The following is a 22,776-nucleotide window of genomic DNA, read 5'->3' as shown; positions in this document are numbered from 1 at the left end:
ATAATCTAGATGAGCAGGCTGAAAGAGTCCGAAAAAATGTGCCGCTGTTGAATGCCGAGCAGAAGAATGTATACGATTCGCTGATGAAGGTTGTTGATGATGGAACGGGAGGCATTTACTTTCTCGATGCTCCTGGAGGGACAGGCAAAACGTTCGTCATTTCGTTGATTCTGGCAACAATTCGGTCAAGATCACAAATTGCGTTGGCTGTCGCATCCTCTGGCATTGCTGCCACATTGTTGGAAGGCGGTCGAACTGCAATTTCAGCTTTGAAGCTGCCAATGAATCTTCTCATGGTTGACAAGCCTACGTGTACAACGACCAAGAATTCAGCGACAGCGAAATTGATGCGAGAATGCAAAATCATCATTTGGGATGAATGCACGTGCACGATGGCACATAAACTAGCTTTGGAGGCAGTTGACCGAACGATGAAAGATTTACGAGGTAATTCGAAACGATTTGGTGGGGCAATGATATTGCTCTCCGGAGATTTTCGTCAAATACTTCCCGTCATTCCGAAATCTACTGCTTCCGATGAAATTAATGCATGCCTGAAATCGTCGATTTTGTGGCGGCATGTCAAGAAGTTGAAATTGACCACGAACATGAGAGTTGCGTTGCAAAACGACCCATCGGCTGCTGAATTCTCGAGACAACTGCTGGCGCTTGGTAATGGACACATTCCGATTGATGTTTTGACTAGATTAATATCGTTTCCGGCAAATTTTTGTGAGTTCATATCGTCGAAGGAAGAACTCATTACAAAAGTGTTCCCAAGCATTGAGGTCAATTATAATAATCTTGATTGGATGAGTGAACGGGCAATACTAGCAGCGAGGAATAAGGACGTCGATAGCTTGAATTTTACAATTCAGAGTAAAATTGCTGGAGAACTGCGTTCATACAAATCCGTTGACAGCACGACCGACGAAAACGAAGCGGTCAACTATCCGACAGAATTTTTGAACTCGCTTGATGTGCCAGGAACTCCACCGCATAATTTACAGGTAAAAGTGGGATCGATCATAATTATGTTGCGGAATCTAAATCCTCTTAAATTGTGTAATGGTACACGATTGTCCGTCAAGAAACTGATGAACAATGTAATACAATCAACGATCATCAAGGGCAATTTCAAAGGGGAGGAAGTTCTTATCCCACGAATTCCGATCATTCCAACAGATCTTCCATTTCAGTTTAAGCGGATTCAGTTTCCCGTTAGATTGGCTTTTGCGATGACAATCAATAAATCGCAAGGCCAATCGTTGGAAGTCTGTGGGATCAATTTGGAATTTCCATGTTTTTCGCACGGGCAGCTGTACGTTGCCAGTTCGCGTGTTGAAAAACCGTCATCGTTGTTTATTTTTGCACCAGAAAACAAAACGAAAAACATTGTTTATTAAAATGCAATATATTGATTTCTGTAACAATTCATTACAATGGAATACTTGAATTTTATTATCAATCTAGACTTTATTTGAAAGCGTTAAGTTCACCGGGTCAATTTAATTTTAAAAAAAAATTTAGGCAAAACAACGTTTGCCGGGTCAGCTAGTAATATATAAATAATATGTTTGATGTATGTACACTGTACAGTTTACACAGTAATCAGTGGTGACTATTATAGTGAATGAAATGTGTCTCAATACACTTAATTTTTGTATATTTCAACAAGACAATGATTACAGTAGTAGCTATCATAATATATTAAAAAATTATTCGTGAATTCCATTTTTAGTATACGATAAATGTATATTATAACGATGTTGTTTTTATACGTAAAATCGACATTAACTATACTATGCCACCACATATTGTGAAATAATAATAATATTATACTTTGTATGTTGTATCTATGTTAGTTGTTTATAATTTAATTTAAAGACAAGCGTGTTATTATATCTTGTACAATTCTGCGTGAAGGAAATAAACATTGTTCTTTTTGAAATACGAAAATAAACAATGTTCATTAGCTACCTAAATATGAAATATTATTTAATTAAACGTGGTTGAACGAGCAATTAGGGAATGAAAATACAATTGCTTATATATAGAATATAAATTTATATTTACATTAATTGCTTCAGCTTAAAGACATTTGCCATGAATTAATTAATGCTGTGAAGCTTTTACAATTTAGGTACCTGCATTCATTTTGTTATTCTTATTTTAGTATTTATCATTGTTAAAATTTTAAACGTAAGTATTTTTTAGGCTAGTTTTAAATTTATTTTTGTGAAGAGTAGAAAAGAAACTAAAAATCCGAAACTTATACTTTTAAGGAAGACTGTATAACTGAATATGAAATAATAATAACTACCTTGTATAGTTTAAAATAATTTATGAAGACTTGGATAAAATTCATATTTAGTATTTACCAAATTTTATTTTATATACAGATAAACACAGTACTGCAATTAACATCTCAGATTTGTTTTAGATTAATAGGACTATTGATTTTACTTTTACACTGAGTAAGTGATACATTTTTTCAAAAATAAGTTCTTGTAAGTTTTTATTAATGAAAAGGCTAAACAACAATTGAAATACAAATATCACTTATGTAGTTGTTTGGTAATGCCAATTTATTAGATAAAGTATAATACCTATGTAAATTAACTATGCATCTTATTAGTATGAAATTTGGATTAATATTTTATACATTAATAGAACATAATAATTAAAGTAATAATAATATGTGTGTAGAAAAAAGAGAATAATGTAAGTGTTGGTATGAAATTGTAATTGATAAATATTTAGTTACAATTTTATACTGGATTTGTCTACAAATCAATCATATTTTATATAAATTGTATGTTAAATATGTGTTATTACTTCAAAAGAAAGAACAGGTAAATTAATTAATTTAAAAACATTTATCTGTACAATATATTCGAATGTAAAAATTATTATATCTGCAGGCTTAATGAAACTGTATAATATGATATTTTTCAATAAATATAAAATACTTAAAGCAAAAACTGTATTTACAGTTAAACTTTTATTGGTATATTTTTCAATCGATTAAATGGTCCTTTTTTTCATAAATTAAACTACAGGTACTTAAAATAGTTTAGCAATTCAGTTTTAAATTTAAACTTAAAAGTAAACTGCTAAGTATTTAAAAATTTTTTTTTTTAATTAATAAAAGTCTGGGCATCTAGGCCATTGGCTACTACAAATTTATGGAGTTACATTGGAATGAAGTTGCTTAATATTAATATACAACTATTTTATAGATGGTTGATTTAATTAGAATTGATTATGAATAAAATCGTGTTCTGGATGTTGGCTGGCTGAAGGGCTTCGGCGAGAATGTATGGTACTCCTGCTTCCCGTTTTTCTATCTCAAATTGGCGGCATTCAGTTATGATGTGCTTTTAAATTTATTATATAAATAGATAAGTTACAATAGTTATAATAAATTAGTCAATTTATATTGTCAATATATATTAAACATGTCTTTTGTACTTTATTTACAAATACCTATGTTTGATGTTATTTTTCATCCTAAATGAGACGTTTAGCTAATTTTTTGATTTTAAACCCATAATTTAATTTTTAATAAATTACTTTATCTTGTCATCAATCAATCATCCACTATTTGTTTTATAACGTTTAATAAGTAGAGTCCTTAAAAAGTCTATACATAGTATTATTATTATGTGTTAATGTCATTTGTCATAATATATTCATTAATAATTTATAAAAAAAGTTTTTAACGAAATAAAAACATAATTATTACACCATTAATATTTTAAAAAAATAAATAAAACATATACATTGATGTACAAATAAAGGTGCCAATAAAGAAGTATAATATATAAAGAACACAATAAATATCATTATGTACCTTATTATTAGATAAAGATAAATTAATGCAGACATTTTCAATATTAGTTCAAAATACGTTAACCAAAATTAACAAAAATAATAAATTATCAACTGAATCAATACACAAAACAAATAATCTTACAACTAATTGTCCAAAGTATATTTGTTGTAACACATTAAAATTTTTAAATGCTATTCAAATAATAATGCAATTTTTTTTTAATAAAAACTATTCAATTCGTTTAATGCCAATCAAATAATATCTAGTATTATTTTGAAAGACTACGTTTATACTTCTATTTGCACGTAGACTAAAAATATCGTAAATTCGTAACAAAATACAATATATTTTTATGTACAAAATAGTAATGTTATAACGGTAACAAAGGCTACGAAAGGCGTGAATGATGGACAAGAGAACAGACACAACGGAACATATACATCACAATAGGTATAAAACGATGTATTATACTATACACAAGTACAACAAATAGATTGTCTGTAAATCCAAAATAATATTACACAAAACAACAAAAATACAACAAAATCATAAAAGTATAAAAATCACAAAATGAAGTTGTGTTACCATGGGTCTAAAAATAATGTTGGCCCTAAAGTGTATTTGAATATAGGTCAAAATAGTCTTTTACATTCAATTTAACTCAATTAAACATCCATGAAGTTATCCACATCCTTTCAACTATTTTATCCGTTTCCCTTAATATTTTTCTAATATTTGCTTGTTTGAGTTATTTGAATTAATCTTTTGTTTGTGTCAGGCAAAATATTGTGCTGAATAACGATAATTCTGTTTATTTTCTTACTCTGTAATGTAATGTTTATCTGAATATATCTTTCTTGTTATATACATACAAGTATACAAATAAGTCCAATCTAAACTTACTGATGTGTTAACGTAATAATAGTAGTAGGAAATAATAAATACATAATACAAGCTTAACACAAATCTTATTTTCTTGTTAATTTTTTGCTGGACATCATAACATTAATGTAGATACAGAATAATGGTATTATGATTATTATAATACAAATATGTATATATTCAGTAAATTTAATAAATGATAGCAATATACTATTTTACTACTGTAAAATATCATTTTTTCACAATTCGTCAAATAATGTATCCTAGAACTATTGGGATTGGAAGGTTAAGACTTTAGATTTATTTAAATTACATTTCATGACGTTGAGAATTTCATGTCAACAAGAACCTGTAGCTACCGGTGGTTCTCAAACTTAGTTACTGTCTGAATATAATATAGCCGGTAGGCAAAAGTTCAATTAAAGTTCCGAACAATGGAATAAACTCGAGATGCACTACATAATATTATTTTTGGAATTAAAAAAAGAAAACTAGTTGTGTAATATTCAAACTAACCTTTATCACTAGATAGTACCTTAAAAATCAAATTTAGCACTGATAATAATATTACCTATACAAATAGCGTTACTAAATACGTAAAGAATGATTAGATACATTTATGATTGCATATGAACATGCAATTTATGTCAAAAATGAATTGAGTTTGAATAACTACTACTAATTACTACCTACTGGTCAATAAAACATTTTTATTGATATAATATACTAGCTGAACTCGTACACTTCGTATCCCATTAAAAAGCCTACCTTTTATACGTTTCAAACTGTGTGTTAAATTTATTAATTGTGATTATGCCAGCAGTATATTTGTATACCTATAGATAGATAACGGTTAAAATAATATATGAAGTAATAATCCTACCACGATATTCAATTTAGTTTATCATTATGTTATTTTAATTGTTTTATCGAGAAAAGTTTTACAATTCCAATAAACTATTGAATGATATTTGGACGTATCACTTTTTAATTTAGCCTATTCTTCTGATTCTGACCATAGATCAAATATAATATCTTTGTACCAAATTTAAACCATGTAAATGTATTTAACACACAGTATTGAAGTGCATTTGGATACACAATATTTTTTGTTCTTCCTTTTGGTGCGTATACACAAATAAATCAGAAGGCTTTCCGACATATTATAAGAATGCCACATACAGCTGTCCATGTGAGAACCATTGATTTTCTAAATTCAGCCCACACACTTGTAGCGAATTTCCTTACGCTTTTTTGATGGTCATTTCAAATGCGAGTCGTACCGGAAACTACAAAGTGTGGATTCTAAAGGCATATCTGTTTGAATTATTGGGATGCATGGCAATAGTACATCTTCGCCTTTAAGCTCTCCGTTTAAAATTATAGCTTAAATAATTTTGTTTATCAACATTTTCACTGAAATCCTGATACCGTTATAGGGTCGTAGTGGATTAATATTTCGTAGAAGAATGATGGGTACGCCAAATTTAAATTTTAGAACGTGTGGTGGTAAATCATGTTAATTTAAGAATACAGTTGGATATTCGACAACTTCGTCTTGATTCATTACAATATCGATAGACTGGTACGTTGTCATGTCATCTAGAATTTCTTTAAGAAAGGTTATGGTAGAGATTTGGGAAAACTACTTTATCAATTACCTCACTGATCATTATTGTTGTTATTTTAAAGACATTTGTTGGAAATGTGTTGAGAAAACACAAAATATCAATAAAAACTTGCAATGCCATAGACACACATGCCATGGAACCAAATAATAACTAAAGACCGAATTTAGTTGCACTAAAAATATATCAAAATTGAGCACCGCTGATCTATCTAATACTATTATAGTAGTTAATCTCAGTTGCCAGTTGGGTATTATTTAAATAATTATTTATTAAAAGAAAAAAAAGACAAAGAAAAACTTAAAATTCGTTTATTCATTGACAGTGATCTGTGCAATATTTATTCATTATTCATGATTCTTTTCAAAATTACGGTACATTTAATTGTTATTCATCATGATTTAGTTTTTTTTATATTGATAGAAACTTTTATACGTTATTTTGGTAATAATCGTTATAAAAGTAGAAATAAAATAATAATGAAATTAATTGTTGAGCTAGTTCCAATTCAAAGTTAAACTGGTCATCTGTTATTTGTATTGTTTTATTCACCTTACGGTTAATTCAGACAGGGAATATATTATAAACTTAACTGGTACCCACCACATTATTTTAACATAGCAAATGATTTTATTTAAAACTCAAATGTACCTTTATTTAGTTGTAATAGAAACAAATACATTGATAAAACACATAATTTCAAAATTGTAATGTACATTACGAGGAACCCTTTTCGATTAAAATATATACTTGTTGATCCTTACTATGGGTTATAGGCTATTAATTAGCTCTTTACTACTGATACAGTGGTTCGCTTTTAAATGCATACTTGACTTGAAAACAAAATAATTCAGTTCATTAGCATGCATTAGAATTTAATCAATACCTACACGAATTATGTTTTAAAACTTGATAGGTAACTTATAGTATGTTTGAAATGAAAATGTATATTTTATAAAAGTAGGTAATATGTTTTTTTTTTATAAAATTCATTAAATTTACAACAGTAATATTATATTATTATAGCATAACTAGCCCCTCTAGCTCCACCCCAAAAATTTGTTCTGAGTACGACCTGGAATTGACATTATTTCTCAACAAATTTCATGGGTTATTTTCAAATTAATGCAGCTTATTTAAAAAAAAAAGAAAGTATTAATTTACCTAATTAATTTACCTATTTCCTCTCAATCCTTGGTGCATTATACAGGTCAAAAGTAAACATTTTTCAAAAAAATCAAAACAAAAAAAAAAGCGGTTAAGTCGAGGATGTCGCTCTGCTGTACAATAGGTTTCTGTAATGGATGGGATTAAATTTGAATGCAATGATAGGTATCCTTGTATACGAAAAACGATTCTGAACGGAGATGATTTGTCGGTCTAGGATATATTATATTTAAATATTGTCATATATTCTATTTTGAAACAAATATTTTATTTTTCTGTTAAGACGCATTTTGCATAAGGCATGGTTAATCAATTAGTGTAGTTATCATAATTCATAATACTTTATAATATCATAGATATATATGTACCTGGTTTGAGCATAAATCGTTATCATTATGCGATTTCATAAAAATTTAAAACTCAAACGCTCAAAACATTTTCCTATTATGACGCTTCAAATTTTCTTTATAGCTATTTGAAGCAAAACTTATGGAAAACTTAGTGTTGGATTTTATAACCTTAGATAAAAATACAAACAATATTATTAATTTTGAACTACAAAATAATTCGCATATATTCATGGTTTTGACGAATTTTTGTCAATATTTGAAATTCAAATGCTAATAAAAATTTGATTTGAATTTCTTTTTGTGATAAAGATTGACAAATTTGTAAGAAATCTTATATTACATTTTTAAATCTTAGTTTAAAAAACAATTTTTTTTATTAATATCTAGCTTAAAATACTTTGTGAATTTTTGTGATTTTTACGTATTTTTAAAATTCAAAATTTGAATGCTTATAAAAAAAAATTGTAACTATGAATTAATTTTATTTTTCATCTACTATTGTAATAATATGTTAAGAGACTTGTATTAAATTTTTAAGATTTTCTACTAAAAAATAAATTTTTATCGATTTTAATTTTAAAAAAAACTAATAATGATTGAAAATTGCATATACCTATGAATAGTTCAACTTAAGTCAAATTTTTTTAAAAATTTCATGGTGGATAGAACATTGGTACTTATATAAACATTCGGAGAAAATTTCATGTATCAATGGTCATTTGTTTTAAAGTTACATAAAAAATCAAAATCAACTGATTGTTAAAAATTTCCTGTTTTTCCGTTAATTTTTAGTTTGTTTATCCCGATTATTAAGAAAAATATTAAGAATTTTTTACTTTTGATCCCCCAAAGTATCAACAAGATTCACTTTCTGATTTAAAAAGATACTGAAGTTAAATGTCGAAGCATTTTTACTGCCCCAAAACGTAATGACAAACACAAAAAAAATATTCATGGTTTTGACGAATTTTTGTCAATATTTGAATTTCAAATGCTAATAAAAAAAATTGTGCATATGTATTATTATAATTTTTTATACACTATAAGAATAACTTTTGAGGAACTTTGTATTAAATTTTCAAGTATTTTGATAGGGCCAATAACATTTTACCGACACTTCAAAAAAATGTTTTCAGACAAATTGAAAATTTCAGTCGTCTATAAATATCTCAAAAAAAGTCAAAATATTTTGAAAATTAAATCATGTAAAGAAAATGCCAATCTAAATAACTGATAAAATTTTCAAGTATCTACGACTTATACTTTTTGAATATTAACAAATATTTAAAATCGTTTCAGGATAAATCGTTATCGTTATGCTATTTCGTAAAAATTTAAATTTCAAACGCACTTAAAATTTTTCCTATAATTAAGCTTCGAGTTTTATCTATAGCTATTTGAAGGAAAACTTATGGAAAACTTAGTGTTGTATTTTTAATTCTTAGTTATAAACACAAACATTTTTATGATTTTTCAACTCCAAAATTACTTGCAAATATGTGCGTTTTCGACAGATTTCGTAAAAATTTGAACTATAAACACTTATAAAAAAAAAATTGTGACTAACGATTTTTATTTTTTTTAGCTACAATGAGAATAACTCATAAGGAACCTTGTATTAAATTTTCATGTTTTTTTGGTTGTCCAACATTTTTTTACTGACACTAACATTAACATTTGGTCAAAATTTCAAAATTTTGGTAAATTATTTTATCCTAGAAATTTATAAAAAAAAAAGGTTTCTAAAATATTTTTACAATAGCAATTGAAAAATAAAAGAAATGCATAGTCACATTTTTTTTAACAAACATTTAAATTTTAATTTTGAGAACATACGTAAAAATCACGAAAATTCGCAAATTATTTTAAGCTAGAAATTCATAAAAAAATTTCTTTTTAAATCTAAGATTTAAAAATTTTCAATAATCTACAATATATCCTTGACAGGTCGGGTCTACCACTTTTTAACTTAGTCTATGTTCTTTCCATAGGTCTTATAGATCTCTGTATCGAATTTCATCGCAATTGGTCCATCTGTTTTAGAATGCAAAACTGACAAACAACAGACAGAAAATTTAATTTAATATTATATTATATTATCACTTTTACGTTCACGTTCACGTAAATATTGATGATTACTGATTTAAAAACGCACTGACATAATTTGTTTTTAATTTAACAATTAAATTAGTTTTAAATAGACACAAATACTACAAAAAATTACATAAATACTTTAACTCATAACAGTTGTTATTTTTAATATAGTATATAGTGTGAAAGTGAGGTGTATGAATTTAAACGAAAATAAATATAAAAAAATTATCAATAGAAGTGAAGTTTATTTTTATTTCGTTCATTTTAACTTTTAACTAATCTAACGTAAGTACTAAGTGGCGTAGCAAAAATAATAATATTTGTATTCTATGTAAAAAATTATATTACACGTGTTAAACCATTTTGTATTGACGTTAATATTTCAAATATTTTGTTCTCTTGACTTTTTTTTGCACAGTAGGTATTATTAAATTATATCCAAACAGCAAATGAAAAAAAAACTGTAAAATATATGACGTACAGTATACATATAATGAAAATGATCACAATGCTTATATTATTTTGTTCGTGGAAAAATGCGAATACAAATTAAAAATCGAAATAAAATTGATTATTGAAATGTAATTTATATGTAGAAATTATAAGTTATCCCACATATCTATTTATCATTTTAACTTAATACAAATGTAAAATATGTGGTACATAATATAATTATGATACAGGATAAATTATAATTGTTTTTATATGTTTACTGTACATATATATTAAAATGATGTGGTCCTATTTTTAAATATTTTATTCATGAAATACAGTGCTTAAAAGTTTTAAAATTAATATGTAGCAATTTAATAGCTATTTTTTTTTTTTTTTTATTTCTTTGATTATTTTATTATAAAAAAGTTTAGAGATACTAAATCTTAGTATAGAATGTATTTAAAATGATCATACAGAGTAAACTATAAATGAGATACATTTGTTTGATTTTTCAACAAACTCATCTATAAAATAACTATACAATAATTGATAGACTGATTAAAATAAATTAAGTACGGGGCCTATATTTTTTTACTAATAATTTTTCTATGCTGACAACATACTACATCTCTCGAAAACCACGTTACATTAGGTTAAAGATGGTGATATAATTCAAAACCATTTAATTATGTGGAGAAACAGGTGAAAAATCAATATAAAGATATCTAAATCTGTTAAAGTAATATTTTCACTAGAAATCTCGATTCACCACCTGTTAGTTAAAAATTCAAACAATTCTAAAGGAAAATAAAGCTAAATATCTTGATATAATTCTAGATAAATGGTCATCCTTGATCCTACACATATAACTTAAGCGTAAAACTGTTAACTATAGACTTTACCTCCTAATACCCCTTTTGATATCATATCTCTTCCTACCCAATAAACTTACCATATATAAGTCAATAATTCAACCAGTTTTGACTGCTATCGAAATACTAAAACGCTCCTGGCGATTCAATATTGCATAAACTTACAACTAGTATCGTCTTCTCCTTGTTATTTATCAAAACAATAATCTACACAAAAATCTAAAAATGCCTACCCTTAATCAATTAGCAAAATTATAAAACTTTAAATTCCATACTAACGTTAACTCTCACTGTAATTCATAAATCAAACAATTACCATCTATCTCATTTCCCAGTAATGCACTTTAGAAGACTCAAAAGACGGTGCTCTAGAAACCTACTAAAATAAAAATAAAAAACAATTATATATAATATGAAAAAATGACCTTGTCGTGTTGCACTGTAGAATGTATGACCATCAACGCGACCTCCTATCAGTAGCCATTTATCAAATTTACTCATTAGTCACTATACTAATTGTATTGTATAGATTGTTAATAATTGCTTAATAAAATAAAAAATTATAATTTGTTTTAAAATATTTTTCTTGATGGTTAAATGATTCTAATATTTAATTATAGTATCTAACTATATAAATGTGAAATGAAATATATACATGACTAGCTGGAAATTAAAAACACATTTTTACTCATATAGAGTTGTTTTTATCGGTTAACAAAGTGCATAGGGATCAGCTAGTACGAGTATATTATATATCTTAATATAAAAAAAATTCGTGTCACAGCATTAGTTAGGTATTGAACTCCTCCGAAAAAGCTTGACCGATGTTTATCAAATTGTCTGTGTATATTTGGTAGGTCTGAGAATACATTTTAGGCTAATTTAAAAAGTGAATTGATCATCCCCAGGAGGTGCTCAAAACAGAGGAATTGTGAGATTTATAATAGAAATTTTCGTTTATAAATAGTTGCCATGGTATTAAAGCTATAATAATAATTATTATTTGCTGCCGTTGGTTAAACATTTTTTCTATTGCTTATAGGAGAAATAATTAATACAAATTAGTATTCTAAAGTAGGCTGAGTTGTATTAATAGCCGCTAATCTACGGATTCCCTACCAGGATGGCTTAATTGTACTTATGCTGTGAGTTATTTCCAAAAGAATTTAAAATCACAATTTTTCAAACGGTTGTCATTTATTAAGGGCAAAGTTCATGGGGTCAGCTAGATTTACGATACAAATGTTTGTTTATTAATGTTTTCTATGGGTTATAGGATTTGAGAATAATATTTGTTTATTATTATTTTTTTTTTGAATATATTCTGTTTGTTTGTGTCATTAAAAATACCAGCAATACATCAGAGTGCAAATTTTTGTCGTAGAACAAAATGCAACTACAAACATGATATATAGAAGGGGGCAAAGAACAGACGAACAAATCCAATTCAATAATACGAATTTTCGTGTGAGTTTGGCACAATTGCGTGAATCTCAATCACAAGAAACACGATCTGAACGCAATGAACAACGAAGAGTAAAGACAAGCGCGTCGATTCGTAGTTGATACACGCAGAGCAAATGATCGACAACGCCAACAATAAGTACATCGAGCATTTACATCCAATTCATTCCTTCGTCTAGCATTCGAGTATGTGGCCGATATTGAATATTACGCTCATTCGAAAGTAGGGATTAGTGCTATGGACAAGTAATTTCCGCATTGTAATGTGCTTAAATTCAAAAATTATCCAGCTGGTATGTGTTGAGCGTCAGGAAGAGTACAACTACCGGAAATTTAACACCACTTGAACCATTGAATGATTTATTTATAGATACGGATCTAGATTCTTACGTGTTCCCGAAGTCAATTCGAATATTCAATTCATGATTCCAAATAACATCGTTTGGAGCAACATAAATAGTTAAAAATAATGTAATTTAAAATTTATTATATTTAAAGAGATAAAAGTACAATTAATTCCAAAAAATTAATATTTGGTGTTTTGTTGCAGTTCTTAGTGCTCCATTTCTCTTTCATCCATATACCAGAAAAACACATCAACGCACTATATTATAATAGCTTAGTTATTTTTTTATTTTTCTACCAATTTATTCATTAGAAATAATTTATATGGCAAAACAATGTTTGTGGGTCAGCTTGTATATATATAATACACCTGACATAAGTATTTATTATTTTAGGGGGAAGCAATGCTAACAGCAGTCCCTCCCTAGTTCTCGATACCACGAGAAAAAAAAGTATCAATTATTCATAATTTAAAAAATATTTTAACAGTTCACATGTATAAACTATTTTCATTAAATTAATTAAAAATCTTTTTGAAATTATACAACGATACTATGCTAAATGATTTAATACAAATATACAATGATCTATTTTATTGTTTCAGTTGTATTGAGGATTTTTTTAGAAAACTATTTAATCTTATAGATTTTTATCTTAATATAGCTTATAAAATATAAAAGGAGACAGATATTTAAGACAAGTTACAGTTTTTTTTTCAGTAAAAAAAAAATAATAATAATAATACTAAGTTTTGAATATGCTACACGATTGAGAATAAGTCACTTTAATGAATAAGATAAAATAATAAATTAGTAACTAACAGTGATATTGGAAGATTTATAAAAACTATCATGTGCAAAATTTTTCTGAAGTTTTGAAATTCACGAGGTATTAATAATTAATCAATTGTTATTAATATCGTCAGAAAAAAATACCAATATTTACACAGTTTAAATGGACAACTTCTGCTTCAAAATAATTAATGTTAATGTAATGTATAGTGCATTAAGAAAAATTGAATGAAGCATATCCATAATCCCAATACATATAAATTAAATGTTTAAAGCTCAAACATAAACCATTAACATAAAACCTATAAATAGATTATTTAATGTATTTCAAAATAAAAAAAAAACACTAATATTAATTCTTTTTTTAAAAATTAATTTAAACTTTGTTCTGAAACGTATTACGAGGGACTACTTTCAAATTATGGTGATTATGTGTATATTCATTTAACTTCAATTTACTTCCATTCAATACTAGCACAGTAAAAAATGAATTACAAATCATGTATTTCTTTGAATGTTTCTGTTTGAATACATTTAAATTAGAAACACTCTACCTTTGATAGTTGAAATATGAATAAAAATAGCATAAAAATAGTATAGGTATTAAAATATTAATTAGTTACTTGATCTTAGCTTTTATTAGATTATATTTTAATATAAATGATTTTCAGTAAAAATTGTCTTTCAAATTTCAATTTTCATTTTGTGTTGGCAGTTTAATAAATTTAATAAATAAAATACCATCCATATATATTATAGGGTTATGGTTATGGTCAGTATAAGTTATTATCACAACCATCATCTATCGGGTTTTCCTCATCAGAAGCCTCATTGTGGCAGCCATTTTCTAGGGACTTGAGCTATGATCATAGAATAATTGATTTAAAAATAAAAAATAAAAATGCGGGTAAATCATTACATTTAAAGGTTATCTAGGTGGTATAAATACACATCGTGTATAGAAATTTCTTAAATTAGGAGCAGGAACGTAATCCATTTTCATTATTTTTCATAGAATTCAACATTCCCCATTTTCCATACTATAATTAAACAAGAGGCGCTAAAAACGTTACCCCATGGGAATGTCAACTTTTTAATGGTGCATTTGGATTTTTTTCTGGCAATGTAATGGTTATTTTTTCGAGGAAATGGTTAATGTCAACGACAGTCGAAACGGCAGGCTAATTTCAACATCAGGTTGTTTTGTGATATATTCTGAAAAAGCCAGCTTTTCTGCTAAGAGCGAAGTGTAATGAATATATTATTAACAACATAATCATTTAAACAAATATTTTAGTGGTAGGAGTAGTAAGTTTTTTTATTTAATTTTATAATATAATTCTTATAATAAACAGTATTATAATTATTATTTAACAGCTTATAAAATTTACTTAAACAGACTATTTATTGGATCAATCATTATGGTATATTATAAAGATTTTCTAATTTTATTTATTTTCGAAATTAAATAAAAAATTCGTAAAATAGTACCTAACCTATATATACCAGCTTAACCCTCATACTAATAGATAAATTATTAGTACTATACTGGAGCCTGAACACATACAAAGTTATGATAACTATTTAAAGAACTACCATTTTATAATACATGAATACATCAATATATCTAATTCAATTAAAAGTGCCTTCCATAAAACCTGTAAAATACATCGTATAAAATGCATATTTTATAATTTTTTTAAAATAATCACATGTAAAAACTAGAATTTTATATTTCAAAATAAACTTACCTTATTTTCGTCAAACACTCTGAATACAAGTGATGCGAATTTCGTTGGATCACCTTGCGGAAAAAACTGTCTGTATATTTTGATAAATCCCTGAAAATCAATATAAATTTTTATCCCTGTTACATCAAAAAATATCAGTTATTTAAATAACTAAATAAATATAAAAAACATTTAATTTTGCATTTAAATATTTGAGGAGTAGATTTTTTTTTAAACGAATCAAAAATATGTAATATATTATTTTTTTTTTTACAACATCAACTTTTAAAGTTATTATTTTAGCAAAAAAAAAAAATGTTTCTATGATTTACATATAATTAATATATTGCTACTATTACCGCATTTAGCAAAGCAATTAATTTATTTTAAAAACTAGTTAGTATACAATATTATCTACCGTTTCCAAAGAAAAAATGATTTTGGTATAGTAATTAAATGCTATGTTATGTATATATTGCCATGTTATATTAAATTTTTTTAATTAGTACTCCTTATTTCAACGTTATTCAATTGTTTTTGTCTTAAATAGTATCCGATTCTTGAATTCTTAAATAATAATAACCATTTGTATTGTCTTTCTACTATGTAACCAATGACATCCAAAAATAAACAAAAGAATTTTATTTTTATATTTTAAAGACAAAATGTAAATTTGTTTAACTCTGAAAATAAAGAGGTTGAATTTTTTTTTTTTTTATTTACATAAAGGCTTCAATTACTAGGATTGTTAGCCTATAATTACAAAATGATAGTTATACAATATAAAAGTTGACATTGTCTTTATAGATTATCTTTTTATTATTATTATACAATGTAAAATATTAGAGGTTGAATTCTGGGATGAAAAGTAGTCATCAATCTTCAAAATGAATACCTACATATAAAAATTTTATTAAAATAAGTTCAGCCATTTCGATGGTTATCCCGACACATAGACAAGTACTTAAATTTTGTTTATTTGTATGAATAGAAAGAATTTTTTTTAATATAATATAAATCAATCTATATCAGATGTTCAAATAAAAAACGAATTTTAAATGAAAGTTAATATATTTATTAGTTATAAATTTATAATCATAAGTCGTAATGTATATCATAATATTTTTGTTCAAATATCCCTAAAAATTTTAATTAATTTAATTTTAACAGTTAAAATAAATTAGGTACATGTTTTGTTAAAGACAGTGAATATTATGAATAACTGATAAACATTAATATAAACGCTAACAACTTTTCAATTTTTTTTTTTTAGTTTAATTAAAAATATTTTATGAATATGCTTAATTGCATGGCTTTGTCTATTATTTAACTATGAATGAGCATACTAATACTACTATTTACTATAAACATTAGTATTTATAATCAATGATACTGCTTTAGATTTAAACCATGATTTATATGAATGAGTATTTGATTTTCTGTATATTGTATTGCTTATGTGAAACACCCATTTCATTAAAAGGAAAATACCGCTAAGAATTTTTTTTTTTTGACATAAATATTGATATTAAATAAATAACTTACTTGTTCCGTCAGTAATCCATTTGGGCAATCCTTTAGAAAACCTTTGTGCCTATTAACATATCAAAAAAAAGGTTGAGTAAATAATGTACTTTATGTAATTATTACTTAATACACATATTATAATATAATATTATTATATATATATATATATTTATTTATACAATATTATAAATTGTTTAATGATTACTGATGTTTCATATTGTTATAAATAAATAGGTGACCTTAAAAGTTTGTTATAGCTACATATTATTGTTTCGTTGTTTTTATTTATCCACTAAAAATTTGTATGTGTATCACCCATCGATCATGTTATATTATTTTAACCCCAAAAGATTATCCGCAGTAATTTATAAAGCTACCACCACTAACCATTATGCTAACTTGAAACGAATATCACAAGCGAGGTCTACAATCAACCATCACTTTACAATGTTTGATATATAATTTGACATACTACCAATCAAGAACGAGAACCGAACAAAAAATAATGAACTCTAAATCACAAAAATCATTAAAATATTAGGAAACTGAACTAAAACAAGAATTCGTATTTTTAAATGAACAAAAATATGACTTTACAATAATTATTTTGTGTTTACCTACCTACGACATCTGTCGTCAATTTATTGACTATAAGAAGTGCTTTAGTGCTTTGATAAACTATTATTACTTTTGCTTAAAAAACCTATGTTTACAAATCCCTATTCCCTGTTACCACTATTACTTATAAAAAGAGCTTACGAGAAAAGTAAAATGAAGAAAAAATGTCCATAATAGGTGTTAAAAATTTTTAAAATAGATTTTTCTTACATTATAGTATGTTATTATATTTTGTTGTATCAGTACGTATTCTTTATATTTATTTTGAGTGATAAGTTACGTTTGTATATTCTTATCCCCCACAACATTAATTTAAAAATATAAATATACATTTTATTTATTAAATAAAATTTATGAAATAATCGCACAATATAAAAATGCCTCTTGATAATTTTTCATCGCGGAAATTAACACAAAAAAAATAGCACGCTATTCATTATTTTTTTCTCTACAAGGAAAATCTATGAATTATAAATATGTATTTGTTAATAAGTAACCATTATAATGAAAATCTTACGAAAAATTGTTCAAAAAAAAATAAAAAGTCTATCCAGCTTAAAAACATAATATTATGTTAAAACTTAATAAATTTAAACAAACTAAAAAGATTTGTGTTATATAGATTATCTTTAGAAACTGCGGCTATTAGATTTTGATTTTCTATGTGTATCAAGATATATTTAGCAATTTGTAACAAAAATACAATTATTCGCAACGTATAGGTAATACTTAAATAATCAATTTTATATTAAATACATGCAACACACATAATCGCCGCATGTTCATAATGGTATATTGTGACTTCCAAATAACTGCAGAACTAGGTACCTTTTTTTCCCCGATTTAGAACCGATAGCAGAGATGGGTATGTTTGCATAATACTAATCCTCTGCTGTCATCGTTTATTCATGAAAAACATTAAAAACAATTAAACACAATAGGTACTTAACACTTAACAAACGAATATACATAGCTCAAGTAATTAACATCAGAACTCTTCTGCAATTCTTCACCTAATACTAAACAAAATAGTTAATAATCATGGTAAACTTAGATAATTATAATATTATAAGACTATAATATTTTTAACATGACGCTACAACCGCATGTGTTATATCACTTATATCCATCATACAAATGTATAGCATAGAAAATTGTTTGGTCAGCAGATCACGTTTGTCTCCGTGAATTTAAAATTTAGAGTAAATTGGCCTATTATAGAAATTAAATGCAAGATTATTATCTAGGGTGTATCATGGGCTTTTTATTATATTTTAAATTTAAAGCGAGTTATGAATATTTTAAAATTATAAATTGTTTGTATATCTAAAAATACTCATAATTAGCTTTAAAATTAAAATATAATAAAAAAGTCCATGAGATGCCCTAGATAATAATATTGCCTTTAATTTTTATAATAGGTCAATTCACTCTAAATTGATACGTACTTGTATGATGGAGACAACCCCATGTGGGTATTACGTCATCTTAACGTCTATATTCAATAACACGACGTACCCATTACTCGTATATAATATATCATACTTTTGTGTTTACCTCATATTTTAATTCTAATAAATCAAATTGAATTAACTAAATATTATATTATTTCAGAGTAGGTACTGTAAAAAGATTTGGATGCATGTTTTCGAAAATCAAGTTTTAGAATTCCGAGTTTTAGAATGACGAGATTTAGAAAATCTATATTTTAGAATATGAAACTTTTAGAAAATCTGTGCTTTAAAAAAATGTCAAAATTGTGTTTTAGAAAATAAAATACTGTCTTATTTTGTAATATAATTTACGATACAGAATGTAGAAATTATGATACTTTTCCAAATTTGTAACTGTATAGTTTATGTTTGATCGGAAAGACGGGAAATATCAAAATGTAAAATATTTATAAATATAATGCTTTATTACTCAATAATAGTCATCAAATTTTTAGTTTATTGATATTACCCAACTATTCAAAAGAAAAAGTACAACGAAACACGGAACAAACATTTTTGCAAATATGTAAACGAACAATTAATGATTCTAATTCTAATTTAGATAAATTTACGAGAGCTATTGCTGATAAGTATTAACAATTATTATATTTATTTTTATAACGAAAGAATTATTAGAAAACATTTTATATATGAGAAAACAGTAAAAAAAAATTTTCTAAAAATTGAAATTCTAAAAGTTTTATTTTCCAAAACATAGTGTTTCTAAAACTTATATTCTAAACTCGGCCTTCTAAAATATGACTTTCTAAAACCTGCCTCAATACCCTGTAAAAATATGTATTGAGAGGAAATAGGTAAATTAATTAGGTAAATTAATATTTTCTTTTTTTTTTTTTTTTAAATAAGCTGCATTAATTTGAAAATAACCCATGAAATTTGTTGAGAAACAATGTCGATTCCAGGTCGTACTCAGAACAAATTTTTGGGGTGGAGCTAGAGGGGCTAGTTATGCTATAATAATATAATATTACTGTTGTAAATTTAATGAATTTTATAAAAAAAAAACATATTACCTACTTTTATAAAATATACATTTTCATTTCAAACATACTATAAGTTACCTATCAAGTTTTAAAACATAATTCGTGTAGGTATTGATTAAATTCTAATGCATGCTAATGAACTGAATTATTTTGTTTTCAAGTCAAGTATGCATTTAAAATCGAACTACTGTATCAGTAGTAAAGAGCTAATTAATAGCCTATAACCCATAGTAAGGATCAACAAGTATATATTTTAATCGAAAAGGGTTCCTCGTAATGTACATTACAATTTTGAAATTATGTGTTTTATCAATGTATTTGTTTCTATTACAACTAAATAAAGGTACATTTGAGTTTTAAATAAAATCATTTGCTATGTTCAAATAATGTGGTGGGTACCAGTTAAGTTTATAATATATTCCCTGTCTGAATTAACCGTAAGGTGAATAAAACAATACAAATAACAGATGACCAGTTTAACTTTGAATTGGAACTAGCTCAACAATTAATTTCATTATTATTTTATTTCTACTTGTATAACGATTATTACCAAAATAACGTATAAAAGTTTCTATCAATATAAAAAAAATAAATCATGATGAATAACAATTAAATGCACCGTAATTTTGAAAATAATCATGATAATAATGAATAAATATTGCACAGATCACTGTCAATGAATAAACGAATTTTAAGTTTTTCTTTGTCTTTTTTTTCTTTTAATAAATAATTATTTAAATAATACCCAACTGGCAACTGAGATTAACTACTATAATAGTATTAGATAGATCAGCGGTGCTCAAACTTCTTTGTTCGTGAAGCTCTTATTATGTTCCTAAAAAAAATTGGGGAGCTCTAAAAATCAGAAATATCTATTTGATACGACAATAATTCATAATATTAGTACGGCCCAAAAAATATTGAATACAAATATAAAAAGCGGGTAAGTGGGTATCGCTCTGCTGTACATTAGGTGGTGAGGTAGACCTCTCACTAGGGTAGGTTAAATTTGAATGCAAGAAAAGAATTTCTAGCTTAAAATAATTTGCGAGTTTTCGTGATTTTTACGTATGTTGTCAAAATTAAAATTTGAATGCTTGTAAAACAAAATTGTGACTATGCATTTGTTTTATTTTTCAACTGCTATTGTAAAAATATGTTAGGAGCCTTGTCTTAAATTTTCATGTCTTAGATCTAAAAATAAATACTTTTATGAATTTCTATCTAAGATAATTTGAACATTGCCGTAATTTTTACGTATTTAGTCGAAATTTGAACTTTTAATGCTTATAAAAAAATTCGTGTCTATGAATTTGTTTTATTTTTTTTTACAAGCATTTAAATTTTAATTTTGACAACATATGTAAAAATCACGAAAATTTACAAATTATTTTTAAGCTAGAAATTCATAAAAAATTTCTTTTTAAACCTAAGATTTGAAAATTTTTATTAATCTATAATATATCCTAGACAGATAAACAGTCTCCGTTCAGAATCGTTTTTTGTATACAATGATACCTATCATTGCATTGCATATCATCAAACTGTTGGATAATGTTTACTTTTGACCTGTATAATGCACCAAGGATATTCACTTTTACATCAGAAACCACCCCCAAAGTTTAAAATTGAAGCATTATTTCGACTAGTTATGCTGTACACAGACACGCACAAAAAAAAAAAGCACACATCATTGTAAAATCAATACATTCATCGCTCCGATCAGAATCTAAAATGTAACTAAGAAATATAATAATAATTAAATAATATTAATTTATTAATACTTAAATGCTCAGGGAGTCACGGAGCCCCTAGACTACTCTCACGGAATATAGTTTGAGAGCCGTTGAAATAGATAAATTTAAATTTTTTAAATTTATTAAAAATTATGATTGAACAAACTGATTTGTAGGTACTCCATACCTACACACTTATTTGCGCTTTGCATGTGTATTGTGTATACAACAAAGTTTTACAGTGTTTTATAAGTGCTAAAACAAAGCATTACTAAGTTTATGAACGGTGAGATAAATATAGAAAATATTAAACAAGTTTATCAATAGATAGTGTACTAATACTTATTAACTTTACTAACTTTTTAAGTAAGCATTTAACCTCAAAATAATAAATTAACGAAATAAGCCAATGTATTCCCAATTCCCAAATGATCCTTGAAAATCTCAGGAATTCTACGTATTGAATATATCCACTTAATCATGACCCGTGAAACGCATCATATTAAGGGTTATGGTGTTTTATGATACACGCTATTCTAAACACGTTTTTAAAATAGGGATATTATTCACTAGTTTATTGAGTCAACAAAATATTTAAGTTAAGTAAATATAAAAATTTAAAATATGAACAAAACATAATTATTTTTTTCTCATCAAATAATCATTATTATTATTAAATCCACATAATACCTATTTACACGAAAAGATTGTATAATTATTATAAAATAAATAACAATTATTTTTTCAAGAAAATTTAGTTGAACGATAACGTTTGTCATGAAAACACGTTCGCGCGCACGTC

At 26.0% G+C, this 22,776-nt stretch overlaps 1 protein-coding gene across 2 annotated transcripts in view; it reads right to left on the bottom strand.

The window, feature by feature from the left end:
* Nucleotides 1-22,776, bottom strand: part of LOC107164053 (frequenin-2) — a 139,891-nt gene that overhangs the window by 86,051 nt on the left and 31,064 nt on the right. For both annotated transcript variants that reach the window (XM_089218840.1, XM_089218839.1), the window contains exons 4-5: nucleotides 17,142-17,190; nucleotides 15,618-15,707 (exon numbers count right to left, since the gene is read on the bottom strand). In XM_089218840.1, the coding sequence (XP_089074966.1) occupies nucleotides 15,618-15,707; nucleotides 17,142-17,190 (139 nt within the window). The remainder of the gene's footprint in view (nucleotides 1-15,617; nucleotides 15,708-17,141; nucleotides 17,191-22,776) is intronic.

This window comes from Diuraphis noxia, unplaced genomic scaffold (assembly GCF_037042655.1).
Source record: "Diuraphis noxia isolate RWA-SAM2 unplaced genomic scaffold, SU_Dnox_SAM2 contig0002, whole genome shotgun sequence".
NCBI lineage: Eukaryota > Metazoa > Arthropoda > Insecta > Hemiptera > Aphididae > Diuraphis > Diuraphis noxia.
Note: the sequence above shows the minus strand (reverse complement) of the source record. Positions and strands in the feature narration are given on the sequence as shown.